Source organism: Ambystoma mexicanum, chromosome 3q (assembly GCF_040938575.1).
Source record: "Ambystoma mexicanum isolate Mex_15411 chromosome 3q, UKY_AmexF1_1, whole genome shotgun sequence".
Classification (NCBI taxonomy): domain Eukaryota; kingdom Metazoa; phylum Chordata; class Amphibia; order Caudata; family Ambystomatidae; genus Ambystoma; species Ambystoma mexicanum.
Genome location: NC_090926.1, coordinates 1,025,941,731 through 1,025,957,227, shown reverse-complemented (window position 1 = coordinate 1,025,957,227; position 15,497 = coordinate 1,025,941,731). Strand labels below are relative to the sequence as shown.

The window sequence follows — 15,497 nt, the reverse complement described above, 5'->3', positions numbered from 1 at the left end:
AGGTAATCATTACTGCAACACAGCACGCTGTTTAACCTGAATCTTGGGGAGCTGACTTATTCCACTCTCAATACTCAAGAAAAGGAAGCCGCTGTTAGTCTATATGTGAGTGGGATTCCAGTAAGGCTGCACTGAGGCTTTCCACTTCCTAAATTTCTATAGCTTTGCGCAGCCATTCCCTTTTCGAAGGCAGAATGCTTCCCTTCGATCTTATGGTCAGACATATGCACGCTGCTAGGAGCAAGTTCCTGGGCATATGGGGGAGAACTAAATGCTGTCCTTCTACTAATTCAACACCAAAGAAAATTAGGAGGGGAGTTAAGGTCCTTTGTAATCCCTCCAAATCATGTATGCAATCACAGGATTTCCTTCCAGTAGACTTGAACACTGGGGCAGTCCCACCAGGGTGCCAATAAGTGCTAATCTGTGAGTAACCACGCCAACAATAGGGGTTAATGCCTGTGTACATTTTTGCCAGGCGCAGGGGGTTAGATGCCATTGCATGAGCAGTCTACAGTTATGCATTTTATATTGTAATGATATGGTAGAATTCCCCACCGCTCTAAATATTTCAGCCAACTCTCTTGGTTTTCCTCCCATCCCATATCTTTCTCCCATTTCGCCTGGGTGCTAGGGTTTGTAGGTGTCCTCTTTCTACAAGTGCACCGTAGATTTTTGCAATTAACCCCTTGGAACCCATTTGTGTGTTCAGTATAATTTCGAAGGGAGTGAGGCGCCGCTGGAGCAGTGCATTCCACCATGGGTCCATGAGATCCCCTTTAGTTGTAAATATGGGAGTGGTTGTATCCGCAGGCCCTGTTGTGTGCTCTCAAGTTCCTCTCTCGTCAGGAAGGCCCCCTCTTTCCACATCTGTCCCGCTCTAACCAACCCCTGCTAATATTGTGGCTGAAAGCAAATCGGGTCTATTATGAGGTCTCTGATCGGAGGGGCCCAGATATAGCTAAGGGGGGAGGGCCAAGTGGTGATCCCGCACATGTCTGGTTTCCTTTTCCAAATTGCTCACAACACCCCCAGAATTGGGTTCTCCCGCACCTTTCACAGGAAGGTTTTCCGAGGGGCCCAAAGCCATTCCACCAGTGTGACTGGGGCAAAGTAGCCCTTATCCAAGTGAACCCATTGTTTCCTGTCTGATTCCCTAATGTGGTCTAATAGCACTCTCAACTGCACCGCTCCATAATATTCATGGAAATCAGGGAATGCCATGCCCCCTTTATTTTTGGGAAGGATCATTGGGCCTCATTACAAGTTTGGCGGTAGCCTTGCCGGTGAAACAGGGCTCAATGTGAATGGGAATGTCGAATGCACCAACATGCTCTCCTTGCGGGTGCCAGTACGCCCGCCAGGTCAGACCTGGTAGGTGGGAAGGCACCCACAAGCAGAATTCTTAGTTTTCCAGTCCGGTAACAATGGTACCAGCAAGCTTACCACTACCGTTGTTACCGGACCGGCAAACTTATGAGGCCCATTTTGTATATAGGCGATACGGTTTCTTTCCTCACAAGAAAACCAACAGGGTACACCTGATCTCCACACGACAGGAGTTGGGGAGGGTGACCGGGAGCAATTGAAACAGGAAGAGAAGCCGAGGTAGTACGTTCATTTTTATTGCCATAAATCTCCCCGCCCATGAGAGGTTCAATTTTGCCCATTTCAGAGTATTGCGTTTGATTGCCGTCCAAAGCGGTGTGTACTTTTCGTGGTACAGGTCTGCTAACCGTTTTGTGATAGTTATCCCTAGGTATTGGATACTTTTAGCGGCTACCTTTAGACCCCATGCTGTTGGGTTCAAGCCTGAGTGAGTACAGTGGTCTCGTAGCGATAGGGCTACAGTTTTGCTTCGATTTGCGCGGGAGCCTGAGTGGGCACCGTATTCCTCCAATCTGGCGAAGAGCATTGGGACTGTCCAAGACGGGTGCGTCACATAGACTAGAACGTCATCAGCAAACAATGCCAATTTATATTCTCCTCCAAATTATTTTAAACCTGTGACCGAGGTTTCATTTTGGGTGGTCTGGGGCAAGGGTTCCATCACTAATGCGAAGACCAGGGGTGATAATGGGCACCCCTGCCTGGTCCATCTGGTCAGGGCAAAGGATGGGGATGCCACGCCGTTGACTATGACCTTTGCCCTGATGTTGCGATATAATGCTTGCGCCCCTAATGTCCAACGGGACCCTAGGTTAGCTTTCCCCAAAACCTAATGCATAAACCGCCACTCCACCGTGTCAAAGGCTTTTTTTGCATCAACCGAGATCAGGGTGGGGCCTGGCGTCGATTGACGCTATCGGGTATAATGTTTTGCGGACATTATCGAAGCCCTGTCGCCCCCTTACATATTCCACTTGATCGTTGGGCACCAACGTTGGCAGGACCTCGCTCAGCCTATTGGCAAGAATGCTAGAGTAGAGTTTGGCGTCCACGTTCAACAACAAGATTGACCTTTAAGAGCCGCTCTCGAGCGGTCTCTTCCCTCTTTGGGTAACACAATGATTCTCGCCTCTGTGAAAGAGAGTAGGGCCTGCCCTGTGCCCATGATGTCATTAAATAAAAAGGTCAGAAAAGGCATCAGGGCCCCTCTAAAAGTCTTATAGTAGGCCGGGGTGAAGCCGTTTTATCCTGCTGTCGATCCCGCTGTTAGTTTGGAAATTGCAACATCCATTTCCTCTGCAGTTATGGGTGCGCTCAGCTTGTTTTGGTCTGGGATTTGCAATGGGGGGGAATGCCAAGTCTTCTAGGAATTTAGCTATGCTTTCGTGGGGTGAGCTACAGACTGAGGTGTACAGCTCCTCACAGTACTGGGCAAAATGTGTGGTAATGCCTGTTGGATTGTCTAGTGTTATGCCCATCTGGGATTTGATGTTATATACAGCTCTTTCGGCCCTTTGTTCTCTCAGTCTAGCCACAAGTAGAGTATGGGCTTTATCGCCTTTTTACTACAATGTTTGCTTGATATACCTACCGGAGGTGGGTTAACGCCTTTCCGTGCCACACGTCTTTCAGCTCTTATCTAAGCCCGTTCACTTCTGCTGGCATCCTTGGTACGTCCTCCGTCCCTCCCGCTAAGGCAGCCCCTTTCTGTCTTATTTCCCCTTTCAGCAGGATTTCTCGTAGCAGTTTTGTTCTTTTCCTGTATTTTTCTTGCGCTATTAACAATCCCTTTATTGTGGCTTTCTCTGCTTCCCACACTGTCGGTTGAGAGGGATCTCCTGTGTCATTCTGCTTGGAAAATTCCCTGAACTCTGCGTCTAAAGATTCCCTAAAGAATTTGTCCTTAAAAAGGTGTGTTGTTACAGATACACCTTTCATTTGTAATTGTACTAGGACCTAGGTCTAGCTCAATGGCGGCCATGTCATGATCTGACCAGCCCACTAGCTCAATGAACGCCCTTTTAATGTCGTGTTTGAGCGCCGCATCCAGAAAGATGTAATCTATCCGGGAGAATGTTTTATGTGGGGGAGAATAAAATGTGTATGCTTTTGTTTACGGATGTTGGGCTCTTCATGAGTCTACCAAGAAGTATTCCTGTATCAAGCTTTGAAAAGATCCCTTCTCCCGGGGAGGGATGGCTCCCTCTCTATATGGTGTTCAGTCTAAGGCTGAGTTCATTACCATGTTGAAATCCCCTCCACAAATCAAGGCCCCGGTCCTCCCATTTTGCAGGAATGCTAAGAGTTCTCTGCTAAATGCTAATTGCGGAGTGTTCGGTGTGTACACTGAGCACAGAGTGACTTATCTTGATCCAACAGTGCCATTTATGACTAGGTACCTCCCGCTTGGGTCCCTGTGGATTTGTGTGTGATCTGAAGTCCTAGGGCTGCGCGATGCAAGATACCTCCCCTTTTGACTGGCCTTGATGCCCATATGGCTACCCCCTGTTGTCTACCTTTGGCAGTGATTTCTTCTCCACTTTTAAATTTGGTTTCCTGCACAAAGAGTATATCAAGATTAGCTTGTTGGAAAGCATTCATCAACATTGATCTTTTCTAGGGCGAGTTGAGACCTTTCACATTTAGTGACCCCATTTGTACTGTGTCATTTGCCATGTCCCTGGGAGGCCTTGTGCCCTACGAGTGGCTCTGTATGTTGCCCCTTCGCATGCCTGTATGTGCCTGTGGATGCTGACTTCAGCTGATTGTAGCCTCTATATGTGTTTGACGACTGGGCGTGTGCACTGAACGCCCCTCTGCTGTTTGATGCTGCCTTCTGATAGTCCCTTAGACTTGACCTCCCACTCAGCCCTTCTCCCGAGTGCTGGTTCCCATGGTTCCCATGTTCCCCCCTTTCCCCCTATGAGGAAAAAAAAAGGAAAAAAAAAGGTTTCTGGAGACGCCCTAGGAAAAAATATAGGGCCACACTACTTCAACTTGTTGGCGGTTGGTAGGTACGAATGCACAGTAACCACAGACGAAGCCATCCAGCCCGGCGAACAAGGATAAGAGGTCTGTGGAAAAGCCGGCTATTTTGCTTGGAACCGTGGCGTTTCGCCTGCCATTCTTGTTAGGTGAGGAGTCAGTGATCATGCAGGGTCTTCTACCCGCCCTCCTGCAGATTCCTGTGATCAATTCTCAGCGAAGTTGTGCCCCCTGTTGTCAGGGGGTGTTAAGTCTCTTGAATTGTCTTGTGCCCTTGGAGTGACCTTTCTTTGGCCAGGGGCCAATAGGTTTCTAGTCTGCTCTGAGGACTGAGGGAGTTCCTTCATTTCGACAGTCCCTGCGCCTGCTGTTAGGCCCCGCAGGACGCTGCTTGCCTCCTCACCCGAGACCACTCTATACTCTTCATTGCCATGCTCAAACAGGCGTGCGAAGGGGAAGCCCCATCTGCAACGGATGTTATGCTTGCTTAGCCGGGTGGTTAGAGGACGACAGTCTGTTCTTTAGGCAAGAGTGGTGGCTGACGTGTCTTGGTAGATTTTGACCCCACAAATCCTCAAAGTCAATGTATTCTCGCTCTCTGGCCTGCTGCACTATTTCCACCTTGTGACTGTAATGTTGACATTTTGGCTAGTACAGATGTTGGTCGATTCAGGGGCCGCCAGCCCGGTGGACTCTTGAATCCTAGGTCTGGAGGCAGGGGGGTCAGAAAGAGCGAGGCAACCAGAGCTTTAACTCTTCTCTCCAGGCTCATGTTTCATTGGGTGCTTCCTTGAGGCCTTGAATTCGGATGTTGGCCCCCCCTGTCCCCGTTCTCCAAATAATCTATTTTAGCTGCCAGGACCATGTTCCCGCTGCTCTAGGTCTTGAAAGCAGCTTTCTGCTCTCATTTCAATGAGGTCTGTAGACAGCTGGTAATTTTCGAGTGCCTCTACTTTGTCTTCAATTTTGTGGACTCTCCTAAAGGGCATTTACTGTTGTTGTCATGCCACTCCTTAGGGATCTAATTTTATCTAACAAAAGATGCACATCCGCTTTTGTAGAGGTCTCATGGTCTCCCTTGGGTATGAGAGGAGCTTCCTGGGGGGACTGCTTTGCCATGGTTGGGTCTGTTCAGCCGAATCCCTGGTGCATTTGAGCTGTAGCTGGATTTACACATCTCTGCATGTGCCCCTCAGTGTGCCCCGCTCTCCGAGGAGGCCGCTGCAAGTTTTGTGCTTGTGTTGAGGACCGTCTGAGGGTTCATATTACTGTTATCTGTTTGCAGCTTAATGGAGTGCTCACTTTCTGGGGGGTGGGCTTGTGGGTGCGCGTAATGCCTTGATGGCACGTTTCAGGATTTCTGGGCCTGCTACGTCTGGCAGAGGAGAGCCTGCACTAGATTGTGCTGTCCTTCTAGTTTGTTGTATTCATGTGCATGCTCCTCTCCCTCTTCCGCCGATGCCTAGGTGGGGTAGGTTCTCACACTCTCCCCCTCCGCCAAGCCTCCTCGGCATAAATAGTGTTTTCCGTTTGCCCCTCTCCAGTCCTTTAATGCCCCCTTTGCTTGTGTGGAGCACTGTTGTAACTACTGCCTGGGGGGTGCTTTTATGAACTCCTGTGTTTGGGGTGCTCGTAGTGGGCTTCCTCTGAACCCGATGCTCGCTGGCGGGGGCGCTTTGGCCCTCACAGTCTGGGCTTTTGAGTGGGGGGGCATCAGGTCTCCTGCTGTGCTTGCCAGCGCTGGGGGGTTGCCTTTAATCGTGGGGTCAAGTATGCCAGGTGCAGCGCTCTCTGGCCCGCGCGTGTACCCAAGACCGATGTAGGCAGGTCGGCCACCCGCTTGGCTCTCCCCTTCCAGCCAGGCAGTGTCAGCTTTGTTTTCCACTTGCGGGCTCTCTTAGGGCACGCTCTCCTTGACTCACCCCCGCTCCTTACCCCGGTACTGGTTCTTTGTTTTGGGCTTTTTCCCTCCCGGGAGCATCTTCGCTCCACGCAATGATTTTCATTTACACTACGTGGCAGTGCTGGTGGGGTCGAAGGCTGGTTCCTCTTCCCTTTTCCTTTACTTAGCTTTTGCAGACTGGTGAAGGTGTCCCGGTCACTTCATTCCCGTTCTTCTTTTCTTTCCTGTTTCTCACTGCTGTGACCACGCAGCACTTGTGTGGCATAGCTGCTGAAGGACTCAGGCTCCTGCTCAGGCCAGGGCTGGGTGGCTCTCCTCTCCACTTCGAGTTTTGGAGGAGTTGTTCGCCGATTTTCTTCCAGGTTGGACCTGCTAGATGCTGGCCGTTTCCCACACAACTGTGACTGCTTTAATTTTATTGCGGGCTGGACAATCTTCAAAGCGCAGCCATTTTTTGTGGGCCATCGGGGCGGCGGAAGCTCAGGCAGTCATTTCGCCTGCGCCCCCTGGTGGTCTCCAGAATTTGCATTTTAATTGTTTTCATGAACCGAGTTCAGGGCTGATTTACCAAAGCTACCATCCTGATTGAGGGAATATTACAGGCAGTAATGTTTTGTGAACGTGTGGATAGTAGACCAGGTTGCAGCTTCACTCATATTTTTTATAGGGACACCCCTTTGCAGAGCTGTAGAGGTAGCCATGCCCCTTGTTAAATGGGCCCTTAATCCTGCCGGAGGATCCTTCCCTGCCAACCTTTAGTATTCTGAAATGCCCAGAATGATCCATCTGGACAAGGTCTGCTTAGAGACAGCCAGACACAGTTTGTGGCCCATACAGTCAAGGAACAGACGATCATCAATACAGTGTTTTGACATTCTAGATATATAAAAGCTTAAAGCTGTGCAAGGGTCCAACCTAAGTTATCTCTCCTCCTCCTTGCTAGGATGAAGGGGTGGGGGGCAGAAACAAGGCAAAACAATGTTTTGTCCTATGTGGAAATCAGAAATGATTTTGAGTACAAATGAAGGTTTAACCCTTAGAACAACCCTATCCTTGTGGAAGATAGTAAAGGGTCGCTTGGACGAAAGTGCCTGCAACTCGCTCACCTTACGGGCTGACGTTAGATAGAATGGTCTTAAAGGTTAACAACCTTAAGGGACATGAATGTAAAGGTTCAAAAGGTGCACACGTTAGTCATTTTAGAGCCAGATTAAGATCCCAAATTGGAACCTGGAACGGAGATGGGGGGGGGGAACACATTGGTGAGCCACTTTAGAAATTGTGTCACCAGTGGAATTTTTAAGTATGAACATTCCTCTGACGAGCGCTTAAATATGGACAGCGCTGCCACATAGCCTTTAATAGTACTAATCTGGAGCCTGAGATTGGCTAAAGTTAGCAGAAAAGATAAAACATCTGGTGTTTTACAAAGAAAAGGATCTACATTCTTTTCTCTGCACCAGTTGCAGAATTTATTCCAATGGCAACGGTACAAAGACTTTGTTGCTGGCCTTCGGGCCGAAAGCAAAATCTCCATTACATCATCCTGGTGGTCCCAATCCTTCTATCTCAACCTTTCAGAAACCAAGCGTGAAGGTTAAGTGTCTTGACCTCTGGATGGAGAACCCAACCCTCCTCTTGCGTGAGAAGGTCCTCTCTTTGTGGAAGTTGTATTGGAGGACAGATGGACATTTCCAGAAGGTCCGGCTACCACGCCCGCCTGGCCCAATCCGGGGAAATTAGGATCATGTGTTTCCCGAACTTTCTCAACCTCCTGATCACTTGCGGAATCACGGGGACTGGAGAAAAGGCATACAGGAGTGGAAATTCCCAGTCTACCATAAACACATCTCCTACAGCTCCTCTTGGAGGAAATTCCCTAGAGCAGTACAGTTTGCATTTCCGGTTGACACTGGTTGCAAACAGATCCACTTGAGGGGTTCCCCAAAGGGTGAAGATCTCTTGAAGGACTTCCTGAGCTAGTTCCCACTCATGGGCGACTGTGCTCTGCCTGCTCAGAGCGTCCACCGCCGTGTTCTCCTCTCCTGCTAGGTGAACTGCCAATAGGGAGATTCCTTCTTGCATTGCCCAGTACCAGAGCTGCATTGCCGCTCTGCACTGTGGTAGTAACCCTACACCTCCTCTCTTGTTGATGTAGTACATGGCCACTGTGTTGCCCATCATTATCAGGACATTCTTTCCCCGTACAGATGGCAGGAAGGCCACCTGTGCTAGTCCGATTGCCCTCCGCTCCAAAAGATTGATATGTAGTTTGGACTCTGATGGAGACCAACGACCCCTGACTGTCAGATCGTTGGTATGGGCTCCCTACTCCGTGAGTGAGGCGTCCGTTACTACTGTTATCTCCGGCCATGGTTGCCAAAATTGTTCTCCCTTCAGAATTTTGTCCTTGCAGGCCCACCACAGAAGATCCTGTGCTACCCTGCTTGGAACCTGAAGTAGGTCCGATATCATTCCTGAGAACTGGGACCATTGAGTTCTTAGAGCCCAATGAAGGGATCTCATTCTCAGGCAGAACTCTGGCACCAGAAAAATGCAGGATGCCTTGAGGCCGAGCAACCTCAAAAAATCAAAGGCCGGTAGACACTGGGCACTTTGAAATTTGGTGACCATGATATGATATGATATTTATAACGCACTTAATACCCAGAGGTTTCTAAGCGCGGACCCGGGGTTCGAACCTGTGTTGCTCCGTGTCATCTTGCTTCCAAGGCGAGCACGTTGCACCCGAGCTATCCTCCCGAGACACATCTGAAGAATGTCTTGAGCCCTCACCTCGGGTGGTGGGCCCTTTTCCTAGGATGTATCCAGAACAGCTCCGATGAATTGGAGTTTCTGAGAAGGTGTCCTATGGGACTTCTTGTAATTGAGGGAGAAGCCCAGTCTGTGTAGGGAGTGGCTGGTGACGTTGAGATGATCCTGGACTTGCCCTGATCAGCCAATGGTCCAGGTAGGGGTAGACGTGAATCCCCACCCCTCTCCTGAGACTTGCTATGACCACCGCCATCAGTTTGTTGAAAACCATCAGGGCGGAGGTCAGCCCGAATGGCAGAACTCAAAATTGATCATGTGAACCGCCAACTGTGAACCTCAGGTATTTTCTGTGCTTCAGATGGATTGGCACATGAAAATAAGCATCCTGAAGGTCCAATGACACCAACCAATCCTGAAGTTGGAGGGCCCGAAGGATCTGAGAAAGTGTGACCAGCTTGAACTGGTCCTTCCTGAGGAACTTGTTCAAGTATCTCAAGTCCAAGATGGGTCTCAGTCCTTCGTCCTTCCTGGGTATTAGGAAATAAGGGGAATACCAACCCTTGTTCCTCTCCGCTACAGGCACTCGTTCTATAGCGCCTTTCTCTAACAGGGTTAAAATCTTCTGCATAAGGAGTGGATCTGGAATCCTCAAAGAGTGGATCCCCAGTGGATTGTTCTGAGATCTCTGTATAAAAGGAAGGCAGTACAGTGGGCTACGGTTTCCAAGGCCCAAGCATCCAAAGTAATATCTCGCCATTCTTCTAGATGCTGGTACAGTCTGCCCCCCACTGGTGAACTGTGACTCAAGATCTTCATAAGGTTTTGACGTAGCTGATGCAGCGGCAGAGGGTAAAGAAGCCCCTGCTTGAGCTGGCTTTGCACCTCTTCCTCGTCCACCACGAGGAAATCTTCTTTGGCCCCTTTGACTGGCCATTCCTCTCGCCCTTCCAACTGAGGAGTATTAGCAAAAAGATCTACCCCTCAAAGGTTGTCCACTAGGTCAAAAAGGCTGAGGTTGCCTAATAGCGGAGCCTAAAGATTTGGCTGCCGCCTTCGAGGTCTGCAACTTCTCAAAACTCTCGTCAGCCTTGTCAAAGGGCATGTTGAGAAGTCTGGACTGCACATCCGGGCAAAACCCGACTTCCGTAACCACGCAAACCTGCGCATAACGGTGCTGGTAGCCATGGATCTGCTGATGCTATCAGCAGAATCCAAACCTGACTGAAGAGACTCGCACATGGCTTCTTTGCCGTCTCCAACTATGGCTAAGTACCCGTCCCTTTCAACCCCCTCCGGAATGTGCTGTGTCGTCATGGAAATGCAGTCCCGTAGAGTGAACATATATTTTGCGAGGGCACATGTGGCGTTAGCAGATTTTAGTGCCATACTCCCTGCGGAAAACACCTTCCTTGCCCATCCATCTACACATTTGTCGTCCCTATCTTGAGGGATGGTAGGGCCAGCCACTTGCTTAGATGTTGCAGTAGAAGCCTGCACCACCAGACTCTCTGGAGTGGGTTGTTTCGACAGGTAGTCAGGGTCACTACTGGAAGGGCGGTACTTCTTGGTCAAGTTTTTATTTACAGCCGGATTGCTTTCCGGTGTTTCCCCAATCCGTCGTCACCCTTTTCTGCAAAGCAACATGAAATGGCAATATGGGATCTGACAGAGTACCCTTATCTAAGATGTCTGTTAGATTATCTTAATCGAATGGCAATGGAGGTCTACTACACCCCATGTAGTCCCCTACCTTAAACATGAGTTATCTGTAGCACGCATCTGCATGCTCCTCAGTCTCTGGTTTCCCAAACTCCAACTCAGGTGAGGTATCCACCCCACTAGCAGTCTGTAGGTTGTCACAGAGGTCCCTCAACCTTGACTCTTCTGGCAATGATGGCGCAGCTGGCGTCGCAACATCGGGGGCTTGGCTGGCGTCGAAGGCGCCGCCGAAGGTGTCGGTGACCTCCACTTATGCTTTGGGCTCGACTGATCCTCCGATGAGACTTCAACTTCATTGGATCGAGGCCTTGACAGCTCTTGATGTGGATCGGGCCTTCGTCCCGTACTCTAGGGTGTGCAGGATTTAGGACAAGCCCTTTCCTTCGTGGCTTCTTTCCAAGGTGTGGTAGGAGCATGGCTTGGAGGCTTTTGTTTTTCAAATATTTTGAGCATCTCAGCTCTGAAGGCCTCCTTTTCAGCCGGAGTGGACTTTTTGGTTGGGCAAGAAACCCTCTCGGGGAAGCGTCCGACGGCGTAGTCGGCAAGGGCGATTTACAGTGCCTTCTCTTTGACTTCTTTGAGGACTGAGATGAGTGGCGGGAGCCACTCCTCGATCTCGACCGCTTGGCCGCCTTCTTCCTCTGACGAAGGACTCGTCGGTCGAAGGTTTCTTGGTCGGGGTAGGATATTTAGGGATTCAACCTACCTTCAACTTCCCCTTAAATTCCTTCAAGACCTTTCCAGTCATAGACTGGCACTTGGAGCAGTCTGAGGTGTTATGGTCCACCCCGAGGCACCACAAACAGGTTCGATGGGGATCGGTCAAAGACATTTTTTACCAACAATCCTAACACTTTTTGAACCCGGTCTTCGGGGATGTCGGTGTCGTTGAAGAAGACATTTCGATCGAAATAACAAAGTTGTCACGAAAGGGAAGAAGCACGCCGTATTTCTCGAAGCTAAAGCTATCGCAGAAAAACTGAAATGAAGCCAACGGGCGCTGCGTGTGCTATATATGCCTTGGATGACATCACCCTCGAGACAGAGGCCTTTGAGGGATATCGAGTCGACGCCATCGACGCACAGCGCCCTCTGCCGAAAACAAAACTCCAAAGCAGCTTAAGCTGGATATCATATCAAAGATGAGGAATACGTGGGAGGACACAATCCATTAGAATGTGGTTTACCATGTTTGGAAGACAAAGGACCTCTTACTCACTATTCTAGAGAATTCAATGTACCGGCACTCTTCATCACATAGCCACTGGGCTTTTTCTCTCACCATTAGTTCACTCCACTTGGCTTTGTTCTTGTCCACTTCCTCACGCTTTCCTCCCACCAATACCATACTCTGATACCACAACTCCTCGAACCTTCGATATCCCTTCCACCAAGTGCAGCCTTTTCTAGCGGTCTCCCAGAGATACCGGGAAGCTGTTGGCTTGACTATATACATCCATTCCACATAATGCATAGTTAGCTCTCTCATGTTTACGTTTACTGTCTGACCTTCATTTTTTACATACCTATCCTCTCACATCATCTACCCAATGCTTTTAGCCAGTGCTCCAGATAAGAACTTAACTCTTTTTTTTGGGAGTTAACTGATATTTTAGGGAGTACAAATGTGAACCCCATTCCCATTGGAGTATTTTACAAGCGAGTAAAAGTATGTTTTAACTGTAAAACTGAAAGTGAATAGTTCTTTGCACCTAGTTATTCATGTGCTTTAAAACATAAGTGTGTAACTCTTTGGATCAGGCAGTAACAAAAGTGGTTTCTTCCTGTGGCACTACTGGTGCAAACATATCCATGAAGCGGTGTGTGTCAAAGCAGGCGGACTAGCCCTACGTGTCCATTTCCTATTTTTTGTTGGGAGTACCTTTACTCCCCCTTTTACTTTTTTGGGAGTATGTGCCACTTTTTAGGGAATAAAAGTGGCCGATACATCCCTAATCTGTAGGGCTGCTGTTAGTTTATCTGCTTGTCCTCTCCCTCCCAGCATCCTAAATCTCCCACGCTCCCTTGCGCCAGACCCCTCTTCTCATTCAGTCTTCAGAAGTTGTGGCCCAACTCCCTGCTTTTCCTGCTGCCCTGTATTGCACTCCTAAGTCAAATGCACTCTTAGCCTGTCTCTGAAGTGTAGCATGTTCCGATACGGTACTACTAAAATCGGAGTAGTTTCTCTGTTGCACATGTGGAGTGTCTTGCTTACTTTGTTTCTCTAGGACGCAGATTCTCACCTTGTAATTTGTCAAAAGATTGCTGGGATACTTAGACATGAAAAACGTACAAAATATTGTTTTCAAACAACCTTTTCAAAATTGCAACACACAAACTTGCAGAGAGGCTAACATTTGCAGGTGGACATATTTAATGGGCTAGATTTGAAGGGTACATAGATCCCTTCCTTGGGCACTTTTTGTACAACCGAAACAGAAGCTTAATTTATAGGGAACAGCATCATGATTTTATATCATTGGGTATGGTTTTTCAATCTGTATCAGGTGAACACAGGACAGGCGGTAGGGAGCATGTTCTTCTGTATTAGACATTCACTCTGACTACATTAGTGCTATTCGTCCTATGTGCAGACAATGACCTAAGCTTTGGAGTGATACCCACAGCTATGAATAGCATATCGTACCCCAAGCAATCTAGAGTAGTAGCAACAAAAACCCAAACAGAGCTAACGACTATGTGTCAAGGGACTGGAGGAATAAATCATAAGAAAGAAGTAATGACATTGAAATAAAGGCATATAAAGAAGAGGCACACCTGTTTCAAGAAAGTGTCAATATAATGAGAACAAATAACAGGAAGGCAGAGAAATACAAAACTACAACATATTTTGCATACCTTTGTTGTGTAGCTAAATCATGATTTACGTTTATGCATCATGCCCCCTTGAAGACCGCGGCAGCGACACAGGAGGCTGCAACAAGTACGGCTCACACACTAAATTAGTGTCTGGTACTCGCCACACCTGGCCGTTTGGTCCCTGCCTTGCCTCTATCAGGACATGCTACATTCTGGTCTGTGGCAGCATGACTCTGTGCTCTATCACACGTCGGTCAGATCTATTGGAAGCAATAGTGATGGGTGAACACCGAATGTGGTGCAGAGCATATGCGTACCTTGCGCAGCTTGTATTCCTCCTCCACCTGGCCAGACTCGTTCAGGTGCCGGAGCCATACCGAGACATCAAGCCGTTTGTACATGTTTTCCTCCGGGTGTGCTTCAGAGGATGGCAGATTTGGGCGCCGGATGGAAAACTGCATGCATGTCTTCTCATCCGCCACCTGCAGGGAGGGAAAAGCGAAGAGGATCAGCTGCTAGTATAGCCGATAGATAGGTACAAACCAAAGACTGAACACAGAACTTGCATAACTCACCAGCCCTAGCCCCCCCCCCCCCCTTCCCCAAACTGCCTTCAAAATAGCACCCATCTGCCGACCTATATAAGGGATGAAGAATCTCTTGTGTCCTTGGCTGCTTTGCATAATGGGGAATGTTCTTGAATATGAATTGAAAGGTTATTACTGCACACTGTAAGGAAAGACCAGCACTGACAAAGCCAGCAGTTTGGGATTTTGTAAAGGTATGGATAGATCATTTCTAGGCACTGATATAAAGCTACTACCTCGCCATACGATTGCAACAGCTGGAAAATTGAGAGATTACATGGGAAAATGCCTATCTAATCTCTTAAAACAACACCATGCTTTGCTTGTGCTGATTTGTAACAGGACTTCATTGCAAGGAAGAGATATCAATGACGAGATGAAAGGCACAGTTTGTTAAGATTTTGTATTACACCAATAGCCATTTGCATATGCAACCAAAGCCATTAACTCTCAACATACTGTTTAGAAATAACACTGGCAGCAGACTAAAGTTTGATGTTACTGCTTGGTATAGCTAGCTTAATGAGATCCCAGGAACATGTGTTCTGGGCGGGTGGTGGGTGGGAAGATGAGGGAGGTAGCACGTGGAAATGGCCATAGGGCCACGGCCAGTCAATTCATGGGTCAATGTTATGTTAATCAATAGTTATACTGTGTCCATCATGTCCATCATGTGTCCAAGACAAAAACTGGAGCGACTCAAATTGTGATGGGATATTCCAGGTACTGTCACACTATGTGTACAAAACAAATCCCCTCTCTTAATTCGTACAAAATGAGAGAATCTCTGCAATCATAGCTGCATGAATCACCAAGTTTACCAGAAAATATATATGTCTTTATTTCATAAATGATTCATCAGTTTGATTGAAAAAAACAATTATATAGGTATTCCATGTAAAAATCATTGGAGAAACAATGGCGAACAAGGGGACTACAAGTCCTGTGGCACCACTTTGCCTTTAAACACTAGCACACATATAATACACTCCAACACTCCAAAAGATTTTTGACAGTACACAAAATGAATACACTAGAATTATAGAAAAGGTCTTATAATGCCAGTCAATACAACAATCTTGATGACTCCTATCGGACCAGGGAACGGTCGGTTTTGGAAAGCCAGAATCCATTGGAATAGTTCCCAAAAAGGTAGCTCAACAAAGGGTCAAGGGTGGGGATTTAGATGGATCAAGCTACAGTGAAGAGAAGAATTTACAAACATGAGTCTGTAGGTAGTTTTGTGATAACCCTCTGAGATAGGAGAGTCAACGGCAGACTCATATCCACCAGAGAGGGGCCGCCAACAAACCTGGATT

General features: G+C 48.1%; 1 protein-coding gene across 1 annotated transcript in view; it reads right to left on the bottom strand.

The window, feature by feature from the left end:
* TBC1D16 (TBC1 domain family member 16) overlaps positions 1-15,497 on the bottom strand; it is a 1,332,482-nt gene that overhangs the window by 434,729 nt on the left and 882,256 nt on the right. The window contains exon 6 of the mRNA XM_069655199.1: positions 13,909-14,073. Coding sequence (XP_069511300.1) covers positions 13,909-14,073 — 165 coding nt within the window. The remainder of the gene's footprint in view (positions 1-13,908; positions 14,074-15,497) is intronic.